This window comes from Gallinula chloropus, assembly GCF_964237585.1.
Source record: "Gallinula chloropus genome assembly, chromosome: 29".
Taxonomy (NCBI): Eukaryota; Metazoa; Chordata; class Aves; order Gruiformes; family Rallidae; genus Gallinula; species Gallinula chloropus.
The window spans coordinates 2,777,972-2,790,951 of record NC_140114.1 but is presented as its reverse complement, the minus strand read 5'-3'; the positions used below and the strand labels follow the sequence as shown (position 1 = coordinate 2,790,951).

At 58.0% G+C, this 12,980-nt stretch overlaps 1 protein-coding gene across 1 annotated transcript; it reads right to left on the bottom strand.

Annotated features, from left to right (window-relative positions):
• Positions 1-703: 703 nt before the first annotated feature.
• On the bottom strand, positions 704-12,616 carry LIX1L (limb and CNS expressed 1 like; the record flags this gene model as incomplete). The annotated part of the gene is made up of 6 exons (XM_084276779.1): positions 704-1,303; positions 1,450-1,527; positions 4,955-5,050; positions 5,732-5,872; positions 6,902-7,065; positions 12,295-12,616. The coding sequence occupies 6 exons, from the start codon at positions 12,614-12,616 to the stop codon at positions 1,061-1,063; spliced, it is 1,044 nt and encodes a 347-aa protein (XP_084132905.1). The 3' UTR covers positions 704-1,060.
• Positions 12,617-12,980: the final 364 nt, after the last annotated feature.

Genomic DNA, 12,980 nt, shown 5'->3' with positions numbered 1-12,980 from the left:
CTGAGTGGTTTCCCCTCTTACTGCTAAGTGAGTTCCACAGCTCTGGCAAAGGTTTTTAAACCTTCCTTGAAAAGGCCAAGTCCAACAGTTGGTTTGGAAGCAGCTCTGGACAGAACAGCATGTCCATCTCTCACTTCTCACATGATTTAAATAAAAAACACTAACAAAACCCATCCCAAAACCCCACCAACGCTCCACTTCCAGCAAAACTAAACCCAGCAAAAAGCCATGGAGGAAGAGCCTCGTGGTTTGATAGGTGTGTTACTCACTTGAGAATAAACCACAGGACTGAACAGGCAGAGCTGGAGCAGAAACAGGCACCTGAAAACTGTCAGAGTAACTGTGAATCCTGCCTGGGGGCTGGGAACCTGAATTCTGTAGGTTTAAACCCTGCCAAAGTTAAGATCCCAGTTTTAAATCCCTTTGAAGCACTTGGGAGTATCCCCCCAGCACCACAGCTCATGGTGGGGTGTTGGAGAGGTGGTGTTGGTTGGTTTTTGTTAGGCTTTTAGGTGTTTTTTTTTAATTAGCTTGCTGATCAAGGGGTTCTGAGAGATTCCTCCCTCCACTCTAGAAGCGAAAAGAGAAGAAAATGAAGTCAAGTGGGTCTGCACCACATGCAGCGGCCCCAAAGGACCAGAGGTGTTCTGGATAAGCACCACAGCACAGCACCCACACACAGCACCCCTTTCCTTGGTGTAAATCCTGAGCAGCAGCATTCTGAATGCATTTTAAAGGAGAGTAAGTGACAGGAGGAGATCTCCAGCAGCCAGGCAGCTGGGGAGTGGGTCCAGAAGCAAAGAGTAAAAATCTGTCCAGGAGCTTTTTTCTCTTTTTTTTTTAAAAAAAAAGAAGGAAAAAAAAAAAAAACCAACCCAAAACTCTTTAAAATGTGCAAACAGGCCCCAGTTCTGGAAGAGGCATTACATGCTTTACGTGACCGGGACAGATCCCGCTGGCGCGGAGGTGTTAGTAGGCCTGGGGGAGGGCAGGGGGGGGGGTGCATGTTGGGGAGAGGTGGGGGGTAGAGAGCAGACCAGACTGCCTCACAGGCTGGAGTCTAGCAGTTGGAGGGGTGCACGCTCCCCAGCTGGCCAGCTGCCAGCATCAGGATATCTTTCTTCTCCTTATGGAAGCGCAGCTCCTTCCCAGCCAGGCGCGCCTCGTCCAGCTCTCTCTCCGTGGAAGCCAGCTCTCTGGAGAGAGCCCCTGGGCTGCTCTGCTCCCTGTTCACCCAGTCCATGGCCATCTGGTTCCTGATGTCATCGTCCAGAGCGCGGTGGGAGTAGTGAGCCAGGACCTCCTGGGAGTAACAGACACAGGTAGGGTAGCTTAGGAGAAACAAACCGCCCCCGTGGGACTGCATAGTAGCATCTGGCAGCTACAGGCAGCTGAGGGAGGAGGGTGTTGTAAGCCTTGAGTAGAGAGAGACGCGCGGCGCGGACTCACCTGCCGCGAGCACTGCCGCTCCCGCATGGCCTTGAGGCTGCCGTTCCAGTGCAACAGCTGGAAGACGGTCATCAGCTCCTGCAAGGGTGAGAGATAGGGAGGAAGAGGAGGAGGAGGAAGAGGAGGAGGAGGTGGACTCAGCCTGCCAAGCAGTTTTCTAGCTATGGCTACGAGGACTTTGGCGATTTCAAGGCTCACAGAGCACGTCTGCAACTCGGGAGTCTGTGGCCAACAGAGCTGCAGCGTGAACGAGGGAAGATTTAACCAAAAAGACCAGAAAAACCACAGGAACAGGGCAAGGAGGGAGGCACCAGGGTCCAAGCAGGCAGGGAAAAGCCCTGCTCAGCCCACTGGACAGAAACCCCCCCGACCAGATGAGAGGATTCCAGAGGAGATAAAGATGCCCCTGGGTTCCAGGATTCTCCAGCCGGAGCGGGTGATGATCCAGCATCTCCCAAGCAAACTCTTCCCTCTCAAGGCTGCACAAATTTTGCTTCATAAACTCACAGGGCCTAGTTAGGCTTCCCAAACAGGAACACAGCCTCAGGAACACCCCTAACACAGTCACCCTGTGTAAACAGGCTCATGAACATAAACACTTCTGTCTTCCACCCGCCGAGTGTTTCCACTCAAGGGAAAGGAGCCAGGCAAGAAGTCAGCTCCAGGAAAAGCTTTCCTACTGCAAAGAACCCCAACTGCAGCAACACTCCAGGCTCTGAGCTGCACCCAAGCTCTGCTTTACTGTCTGGAGCAGAATCATGGTCTAATTTAGCCTGGAGAAGAGGAGGCTGAGACCTTCTCCCCACCTACAACTACTTGAAGGGAGGGTGCAGAGAGGTGGGTGATGGTCTCTTCAGCCAGGGGACAGGAGATGGGACAAGGGGCAATGGGCTCAAGCTGCCCCAGGGCAGGGGCAGATTGGATATTAGACAAAAAATTTTTACTGAAAGAGTTGTCAGGGTTGGAACAGGCTGCCCAGGGAGGGGGTTGAGTCCCCTTCCCTGGGTGTGCTCAAAAAAAGGGTAGATGAGGTACTCAGGGATCTGGGTTTAGCTCAGGATGGGAATGGTTGGACTCGATGATCTTCAAAGGTCTCTGCCAACCTTGTGATTCTGTAATTACTCCTCAAAATCCAGTTCCAGTTGGTGCACTTCCAGTCAGCTCCTCAGTGCAAGAATCGTTTCAAGTTACTTTTGAAACCTGAGTTTAAATGAGAAGGATTCAGGACTCGAAGGGCACCCTCCTGACAACATCTCTGCGCGTCACATGCAGCATTTGGAGTGCTCTGGACAGTTCTGTTCACCTGGCTGCTCTGCTCTGCTCAGAGGAGCAGCTTCCTCATCTGGAATAAAGCCCAGAAGAATCTCAGCTCTCAGCCAGCTGTTCTGCCTGTTCTCCTCCTGCCCAATGAGCGTCACAGCAGTTCCCTCAGCACTCTGTACTCTTCATTTCCACAGATGTTTTATCACAAGGAGAGACAGGCTGAGTAGATCTTCAGGAGGACACACAGGCTGCTCAGGTAATCACAGAATCACAGGGGTTGGGAGGGACCTGGAGAGCTCATCAGGTCCAACCCCCCTGCCAGAGCAGCTCCCCAGCTCGTATCACACAGGTCGGTGTCCAGACAGGGCTGGAATCTCCCCAGAGAAGGAGACTCCACACCCCCTGGGCAGCCTGTCCCAGGGCTCCCTCACCCTCACTGGGGAAAAGTTCTTCCCCAGGTTGGTGCAGAACTCCCTGTGCTCCAACTTGCAGCCATTGCCCCTTGGCCTGTCCCCACAGACACTGAAAAGGGGCTGGCTGATTCCCCCTGCATCCCCTGCTTCAGATAATTACAGACATTAATTAGATCCCCCCCTTAGTCTTCTCAAAGCTGAACAGTCACAACTTACTCAGCCTCTCCTCACAGGGGAGATGCTCCAGGCCCTTCATCATCTTCGTGGCCCTTCTCTGGACTCTCTCCAGGAGATCCCTGTCCTTTTTATCCCAGGGAGCCCAGAACTGGACACAACACTCCAGGTGGGGCCTGACCAGGGCAGAGTAGAGGGGAAGGATCCCCTCCTGTCACCTGCTGCCCACACTCCTCCTGATGCCCCCCAGGATCCCATTGTCTCTCTCAGCCCCAGGGCACACTGCTGGCTCATGGGCACCCTGTCACCCACCAGGACCCCCAGGTCCTTCTCCACAGAGCTCCTCTCCAGCAGGTCACCCCCAGCCTGTACTGATACAAGTGGTTATTCCTTCCCAGGTGCCAGACTCTCCACTTGCATTTATTGACCCTCACCTGGTCTCTCCCTGCCCAGCTCTCCAGCCTGGCCAGGTCTCTCTGGATGGCAGTGTGATGGTTTCAGGGCTCTAATGACAGCAATTGAGACTCCTAATTCCACAATCAAAGTGTCTTTTGGATGAGAGTCCTTGGCAGCTTTCCTGAGGGAAATGAGACCTCTCCCATCTCACAGGGAGAGGATAAAACCCACAAATGAAAGGGCTCCCTTACTGCAGTGAGCTGAGGTACCCAGAGGTGGGGTCTGGGGCTCCAGCACCACTCAGCACAATCCTGTGTCACTGAAAACAGGCCACACAACCCCTGTGCAACACTGAGCCATGCAAGCATCAAACAGCTTCACAGAGAGAAGCCCAATTCCGAGTACTTCCAGCACCTGGAAGCTCCCCAGATCAGAGAATCACAACGTTGGAAAAGACCTTTGAAGATCATTGAGCCCAACCATTCCCATCCTGAGCTAAACCAGATCCCTGAGTACCTCATCTACCCTTTTTTTGAACACATCCAGGGAAGGGGACTCAACCCCCTCCCTGGGCAGCCTGTTCCAGCCCTGACAACTCTTTCAGGAAATTATTTGTTTCTAATATCCAATCTGCCCCTGCCCTGGGGCAGCTTGAGCCCATTGCCCCTTGTCCCATCTCCTGTCCCCTGGCTGAAGAGACCATCACCCACCTCTCTGCACCCTCCCTTCAGGTAGTTGTAGGTGGGGAGAAGGTCTCCCCTCAGCCTCCTCTGCTCCAGGCTGAACACCCCCAGCTCCCTCAGCTGCTCCTCAGAGGATTTGCCCTCCAGCCCCTTCCCCAGCCTGGTTGCTCTTCTTTGGACACGCTCCAGGACCAGAATGTCCTTTTTATGGTGGGGAGCCCAGAACTGGACCCAGTACTCAAGGTGTGGCCTCACCAATGCCGAGTACAGGGGCACAATTACCTCCCCAGACCTACTGGCCACACTGTTTTTGATACAAGCCAGGATGCCATTGGCCTTCTTGGCTGCCTGGGCACACTGCTGGCTCATTTTCAGCCTGGTGTCACCCAACACCCAACACCCCCAGGTCCTTCTCTTCCTGACAGCTCTCCAGCCAACCTCCCCGCAGCCTGTAGCACTGCCTGGGGTTGTTCTGTCCCATGTGCATCACTCTACACTTGGCCACGTTAAACTACAGATCCCAGGCTGTGTCCTCAGAGGAAAACCCACTTCTGTTTGGACTGTGAGGAGCCATACCTGGAACTCCAGCATGGACTTTCCCTTGTTGGACTCCAGCATGAAGCGAAAAGCGCCGATCCCGGTGTTGGGATTATCAGCTTCCTCTCGATTGCCCTGCAAGGGATATTTCACACCAGGGCTGCAGGTCCTGACTGAGTGTGGCTCAGCCAGTACCTGCCACATCCTCTCCACCTCCACAACTCCAGGTTAGATGGAAGAGGACAGCCTTGAGCCAGCAGATACGCTCAACCACTCTACTCCCTCCCTGAAAGCTTGCATCCCACACTACTCCTCCTGCAGTAGCACACTTCTGACCATGCCAGTTGACACCAGAGTATTACTGTGGGATGTTTTTTCTCCCTACAGCCCATTCTGGCAATCTCAAAGTCCTTACAATACTCTGGGTGTCATCAAGCAGCACGTGGCTGCACAGCAAGAACTCCCTCCGGGTGTGGGTATAATTAGAACAGCGAAAGAGGAATGCAGAGCTCCTGCTGCTAGAAACCCAAGTTTCTGGAAAATATGTGGTCTAAAGAAAGGTGACAAGCTGGTCACAGAAGGGCCACATGAATAGAAATCTCTGCCTCGTTGTCTGAGGCCAGCACAGCCAAAGAGAGAGAGAGAGAGACCGTGTGGGAGGAGGAGGAGAAGAAACTCAGAAGGCAGTGGGGAAAAAAAAAAAAAAAGAAAATAAAAATACTGCCTAAAGAGTTCCAGATGTAAAAAGAGAACTTCCCTTGCCCTGATTTGAGGTTTCCCCCCCTCCAGTCAGCCTGTCCCCATCAAAAGCCTCACGTTGAAAGACGCCAGGGCCTCCGAAACGCTCTTCTCGATGAACTCGTCGGTGATCCTGTGGGAAGGATGCTCGTTAAAGACCGAGTTCATTAGGGCAATTTTCGCAGCACTCCTTCTGGCTTCAGCCTTGGTTGGGCAGAACTGAAGGGAGACAAGACCAAGGGATAAGAAAAAGGGTGAGATGAGCAATATCCCCTCCAGCCCTTGCCCCACGCTTTGCCCCCCACCCATCCACCCCGCCGGCACACGGAGCGGCGGCGGTGGTGGTGCCTGGTTTTTGGAGTCGTGCTCTCAGCCATCCTGAAATAATTAGGAGCTGGTTTGAAACCACAGCTATCCCAACCACGCTGAGCACAAGAGGCAGGCAGGCAAGCTGAGCTCAGCACATAGCAGCTGCATCAGGAAACGCCACCAATCGGCTCGCCAGCAAAAGGAAATCCAAGCCCAAACGTAACCCAACGGCTCCTGAGCAGGAGGGCTGCTCTTCAGGGTGGGCAGGCTGTGGAGCTGCTGCAAGTGTTTCTCTTGGATACCTTCTTCAAGACTAGAGAGCAACTGCCTGAAGCCACTGCAGCCCAGTCGGGGCTCATCGTGGGTTTTGGACTTTAATCTTTCAGGCAAAGGGTTTGGGTTGGACCTTTTCCCCTCTGAACAGAAAGAGGGGAGAAACTGCCGACCCAACGTTATGACTTGATTTCTAGAGTCTCTTGGCACCTCAAGAAGGGGTTCTGAGTCAAATCCAGAGCCCTTGTGTGGAAAGATGACTCCAGCAGTTTGTCCAAGCTGCCTCCTGTAAATACAACCCCACGGCTTCATCCTGGGAAGGAGAACAACGTGCCAAAGCAACAGTGTTCCCTGACAGCAGGTAACTCAGCGCTGCTGAGGTCAGTTGTGTGTAGGCAGCCCAGTACAGAGAGCAAAGTAAAATGTGCAGCTCAGCCTGCCCAGACTGAGGGCAGGTGGGGGGTTAGAAGTGATTAGGAAGGCTGATGAGCCAGCTTGAAATTAAAGAGGGTCAGAGCCAGAGCCAGATCATCCTCAGGCTTCAAACCAGCCAGAAAACATTAACACTGTGCCCAACACTAACTCTGGTGGGGAAAGATTCTCAGGGCACCCAAGTCAGACTGCTCTGGAGCAGCAGCTACTCAGCCTCCAAGCCAGCAACTGTACCTGGAAACTGCCAAAGCAGCTCCCCCCTGGCAAGGTGACGTAGCAGACGTAAGGGGGGCTGTTGGAAGGGACCATCTCATACACCACCAGAGCTCCATTCTTCAGGTCAGCTCCACGTGACTGCTTCATCTGCCAGAATTCCTGGAGAGCCTCCACAACGTTCACTGGGAGAGGAAGAGAATCCAGTTCAGACACAGAAAACGGGAGCTTGGGAAGCTGGTTTCCTCCAGCATCATCCACATCCAGGGGTATTCCCACCCACCAAGCCTGGGAGCATCTGATGCCCCAGCGTGTTGCAGGAGGGGAATGGAAACACCTGATGGGGGAATCTCCCCTGTGCCACTCAGCACAGGAGGCTGGATAACCCAACAGTGAATCCTGGGCTGAAGCCAGGATAACCCAACAGTGGGCTGAAGCCAGGATGAGCTTTGTTACAGGAAGCGTTTTTTCCCCATCCTGGGTAGGAAAACTCCTCGTTAAGGCAAGAGTTGCTAGAAGAACCCCACCCCAGAGCTCTCCTTTTAAGCAAAAACTGACAAAAGCACCCCAAAATCCCCACACAGGCTCCTCTGGGAGGAGCTACATGTGATGCAGCCAGCAGAGAGGCAGCGAGACGGGGCCACTCTTCTCAGTCTCCCAGGGTAAGATCTGAAAGGTGAGACTAATTTGAGGCCACACATTGATAAAGCAGCTGTTTTGGGCTGTTTTCAAGTTTAATTTGGGGTGGGTGGGGTGGGTTTTTTGATGTAACATGCAAGGCAGGAGGCAATTTTCCACTGGAGACTAACAAAAAGCCATACAGACAATACCCAGTTCCCTGCCAGTTCTCCTGTGCACCCATACCCAGGCAGAACTCCCACCCATCCAGGCAGATTCCCTTCACAGGGACAGCATTAAGTCACACACAAAAATCCCCAGTGGATTTGGGGAGATAATGCCCAATTCAGTAACAGCTTCAGGGCCCATCTGGCCTGGGGAAACTGAGGCTCCACGGCAGCGACCGCACAAGAAGCTGCAGAGAAGGATGAGCTGCACCAGGCAGGGTGAAATCCAGTGACTGAAATACTCCAGAAATCCAGAGAAATCAGGATTTGCTTTAATTTAGAAGAGATGGAGATGCTGGTGCTAATGGCAGGTGAATGAGGAAACCCCAGGCAACGTGGGCACAGAACGGTGCAGACAAGAGATCCTCTGTGCCAGACACTGGCTGGGTACTTCCTTAGTGACTGGAACAATAGGTCAGGCAGCTGAGGAGAGGAGAGGGTAAAATACCTCATTGAAATTCCACAAATGCTTCAGAACAACGTGCTTTTACAGGGCTGGAGAGCAAAGAGTGCAGCCCATCTGCCCTCACCGCAGCACAGCTCCAGCTACAACGCTCCCCGGGGTGTATTTAGCAGAGGAACAGCTGAGCTGGGACTCTGAAGGGAAATCTCACTCCCAAGTTGCTCATTCCCCCACCTCCTCCCATTAAATCCCCAAAACAGCAATGTGGGGGAAAGAGAATCATAGAATCACAGAATTGTAGGGGTTGGAAGGGACCTCAAGAGCTCATGGGGTCCAACCCCCCTGCCAGAGCAGCTCCCCAGCTCATATCACACAGGTCGGTGTCCAGATGGGGCTGGAATCTCTCCAGAGAAGGAGACTCCACACCCCCTGGGCAGCCTGTCCCAGGGCTCCCTCAGCCTCACTGGGGAAAAGTTCTTCCCCATGTTGGTGCAGAACTCCCTGTGCTCCAACTTGCAGCCATTGCCCCTTGGCCTGTCCCCACAGACACTGAGAAGGGGCTGGCTGATTCCCCCTGCATCCCCTGCTTCAGATAATTATAAACTTTAATTAGGTCCCCCCCTTAGTCTTCTCTTCTCAAGACTGAACAGCCCCAGCTCACTCAGCCTCTCCTCACAGGGGAGATGCTCCAGGCCCTTCATCATCCTCATAGCCCTTCTCTGGACTCTCTCCAGGAGATCCCTGTCTGTTTTATCCCAGGGAGCCCAGAACTGGACACAACACTCCAGGTGGGGCCTGACCAGGGCAGAGTAGAGGGGGAGGATCCCCTCCTGTCACCTGCTGCCCACACTCCTCCTGATGCCCCCAGGATCCCATTGTCTCTCTCAGCCCCAGGGCACACTGCTGGCTCATGGGCACCCTGTCACCCACCAGCACCCCCAGGTCCTTCTCCACAGAGCTCCTCTCCAGCAGGTCACCCCCAGCCTGTCCTGATTCAACCAGTTATTCCTTCCCAGGTGCCAGACTCTCCACTTGCTTTTATTGACCCTCACCTGGTCTCTCCCTGCCCAGCTCTCCAGCCTGGCCAGGTCTCTCTGGATGGCAGTGTGATGGTTTCAGGGCTCTAATGACAGCAATTGAGACTCCTAATTCCACAATCAAAGTATCTTTGGATGAGAGTCCTTGGCAGCTTTCCTGAGGGAAGTGAGACCTCTCCCATCTCACAGGGTGCCCTGGGGAACACCACTGGTCACAGATCTCCAGTCAGATTCTGCTCCTCGAATCACAACCCTCTGGGCTCAGTCCAACAGCCTCAACCCAAAAACAGGCAGGACCTGGGAACTTACCACTCCCCAGCAAGGATCCTAAACCCTGGCACGCTCACCAGAGGATGGTCCTCAAAAAAAAGCAGGGACACCTTCCACCCCCTGAAGGGTTTTAGCTCTGCCTGGAACACTAAACACAACGCAGAGCTCGGGCTGGGGAAAGGGCAGAGAGGAAAACAACTGGATGGCTTGAACTCAGGTAGAGATGCCATGGAAGTGATGTTTACCTCTGCACCTGGTGGGAAACCCCCAGAAAGGAATACCTGCAAGCAGAACCCTGCAGAGAAAGGAAATGCCTGCAAGCAGAACACATCTGCCAGCCCAAAACACTGGCACTCTGGGCACCAGTCGATTTCCTTGTGTCTCGGAGGGAAACGTTGCTCTTCTGGAGGAATTCTGGAGTAGGGGAGGGTGGAGGGGAGACCTGCAGATTTACAAAGCCCAGCTTAACCTGCCCAGGGCAGCTCCTGTCCTGGATTTGCCCCTCCAAGGAAAGCCAAAAGAGAAGCCAAGAGACGCAGAGCAGAGCCTGTTCCCACCATCAAACCCTCTCTGTTTATCGCTTCGGAGCGTAACCCCGCGTGGTGTGGAGGCTACAACATCTGACTTGCATCTTAAATACAGACCAGTAAGTGGTTCCACATGGGGCTGAGCTCCTCCAGAGCCAGCAGAGCCGCAGGCCGAGCCGTAGGGCTGCCAGGCCCCCTTCACCATTTGGAAGCCCCCCAGGGCCGCCCCCGTCGGAGCCGCAGGCCGGAAGACGTCGGGGGAGTCCAAAATAGTTAGGAACTTGTCTGTCCTTTTTGGGTGGGGCTGGAGATTCTTTCCATCCCAGGACCAGTGAAATATGTGGGGGTTTTTGTACAAGGAGCCCAGATCTGAGCCTCCGCCGGGGGCTGTCGCCGGGCCGGGCGCCTCTGGTGCAATCCATCCTCAGATTGATTGGTGCTGGAGTATTTCATACCCCTGCAAACAGCCCCTTCCAACACCAGCAGCCCCACCAGCTCGTTTCTCCTCCCAGCTGTGGGGGTTTTTCACAGAACCCATGGGGATGCCCCTTGTCCCGTCGCCGCCGTCCCTCAGCAGAGCCTGGCTCCAGCCTCCTGACTCCCACCCCTCACATATTGAGGTCACCCCTCGGTCACCCCTCGGTCACCCCCTCACAAGGAAGGGGGTTCCACTCCCTCCATCACCTCTGTGGCCCTGCATTGGGCTCTTCTGAGGAGTTCTCTGTCCTTCTGGAGCTGAGGGGCCCAGAATTGGATGCAAAGTTTCAGGTGTAGCCTCACCAGGGCAGAGAGGGAGAAGGATCTCTCCTGACCTCCTAACCACCCCCTTCCTAAGCATCCCCCCCCCCCAGGATGCCATCAGCCTTCTTGGCCATGAGGGCACAGTGCTGGTCATGGGCATCCTCCTGCCCCCCAGGACCCCCGGGTCCATCTCCCCTACCCCACTCCCCAACAGCCAATCCTGGTACCGGGGGTGTTCCAGGAGAGGAGGGGGAAGGACAGAGAGACACAAGGAAACGGATTAAGAGAGGAATCCCGGGTGAGTTACGGGGGGAGAAGCACCAAGACACGAGGCTGGAAGGGACCGGGGGAGCTGCCAGGGAATGAACCCGGACCTTACCGGGATGGGACGGGCCGGGGGCGCCGACGAGCGGGAAGGGAAAGGGGGGAGGAGGAGAACCACGGGCTGTGCGGGCCGGGGGGAGCATCCCGCGGGCCGGGGGGAGCATCCCGCGGGCAGGGGGGAGGCAGCATCCCGCGGGCAGGGGGGAGGCAGCATCCCGCGGGCAGGGGGGAGGCAGCATCCCGCGGGCAGGGGGGGGGGGAACATCCCGCGGGCAGGGGGGGGGGGAACATCCCGCGGGCAGGGGGGGGGGGAACATCCCGCGGGCAGGGGGGGGGGGAACATCCCGCGGGCAGGGGGGGGGGGAACATCCCGCGGGCAGGGGGGGGGGGAACATCCCGCGGGCAGGGGGGGGGCAGCATCCCGCGGGCAGGGGGGGGGCAGCATCCCGCGGGCAGGGGGGGGATGGGGAGCATCCCGCGGGCCGGGGGTGGGGGGGAGCATCCCGCGGGCCGGGGGTGGGGGGGAGCATCCCGCGGGCCGGGGGTGGGGGGGAGCATCCCGCGGGCCGGGGGGGGGGGGAGCATCCCGCGGGCAGGGGGGGGGGGGGAGCACCCCGCGGGCAGGGGGGGGGGGGAGCACCCCGCGGGCAGGGGGGGGGGGGAGCACCCCGCGGGCAGGGGGGGGGGGAAGCATCCCGCGGGCAGGGGGGGGGAGCATCCCGCGGGCCGTGGGGGGGGGAGCACCCCGCGGGCAGGGGGGGGGAGCATCCCGCGGGCCGTGGGGGGAGCATCCCGCGGGCAGGGGGGGAAGCATCCCGCGGGCAGGGGGGGAGCATCCCGCGGGCCGGGGGGGGGAGCATCCCGCGGGAAGGGGGGGGGAGCATCCCGCGGGCCGGGGGGGGGGAGCATCCCGCGGGCAGGGGGGGGGGGAGCATCCCGCGGGCAGGGCGGGGGGGAGCATCCCGCGGGCAGGTGGGGGGGGGAGCATCCCGCGGGCACGGGGGGGGGGAGCATCCCGCGGGCACGGGGGGGGGGAGCATCCCGCGGGCACGGGGGGGGGAGCATCCCGCGGGCAGGGGCGGGGGGAGCATCCCGCGGGCCCGGGGCGGGCGCCGGGGAGGAAGATGCGGGGAAAAACCGGCTGAGGCTGCGGAGGAACCGGCGAGGGAGCGGGAGGGCAGCCGACACGGGGGAAACGGGGCGAGAAGGGCCCAGTACGGGGAACGAAGTCTCTCCCGGGACTCCCCCCCCCCCCCCCCCAGCTCACCGCGGCCGTAGCCCTGCGTGTGCTTGGCGAAGCTCCTGACCACCGCCTCCACCGCCTCCCGCAGCACAGCGGGCGGCCCAGCACCGGGAGGAGGCGGCGGAGGCGGCGCGACGGGTCCCTGCAGCCCCAAGGGCGGCGGCGGCGGCGGCAGCCCCGGCCCCAGCGCGAACCCCGGCCCGAGCGGGGGCGGAGCGGCGGGCGGGGGCGCCGCGGAGACGGGCGGAGGGGCGGCGGAGGGAGCCCCGGTGACTCCCGGTCGCAGGGAGCGCAGCGTCCCCACCCCGGGCTGCAGCCGCTGCGCCCGCACCGACTCCATCATCATCGTCCCCGCCGGGCGCTCCGAGGGAGAGGAGCAGCCGCCACGCCGCTGTCACTCAGCGCCCGGAGACCCAATGGGCGTGGAGATCATCTTAGGGAGGGGGCGGGATGGTAGCGGGAGGCGACCAATGGGAGCACGGGGAAGCGGGGAGGGCGGGAGGAGGGTCCGGCGGGTGGGCGGGTGGAGGAGGCGAGTGGCCAATCAGAATTCAGCTGCGGGGAGTGAAGAGGGAGGGGTGGGAGCTCCAAGGAAAGAGCCGCGGTGGAGGCGGGGACTTAGAGCTGCGTTCCTATTGGTGCGGAGCAGGGGGCGGGAAACGGGGAAACCAACCAATCAAATGCTCCCCTACGGGTTTAGGGGCGGAGGC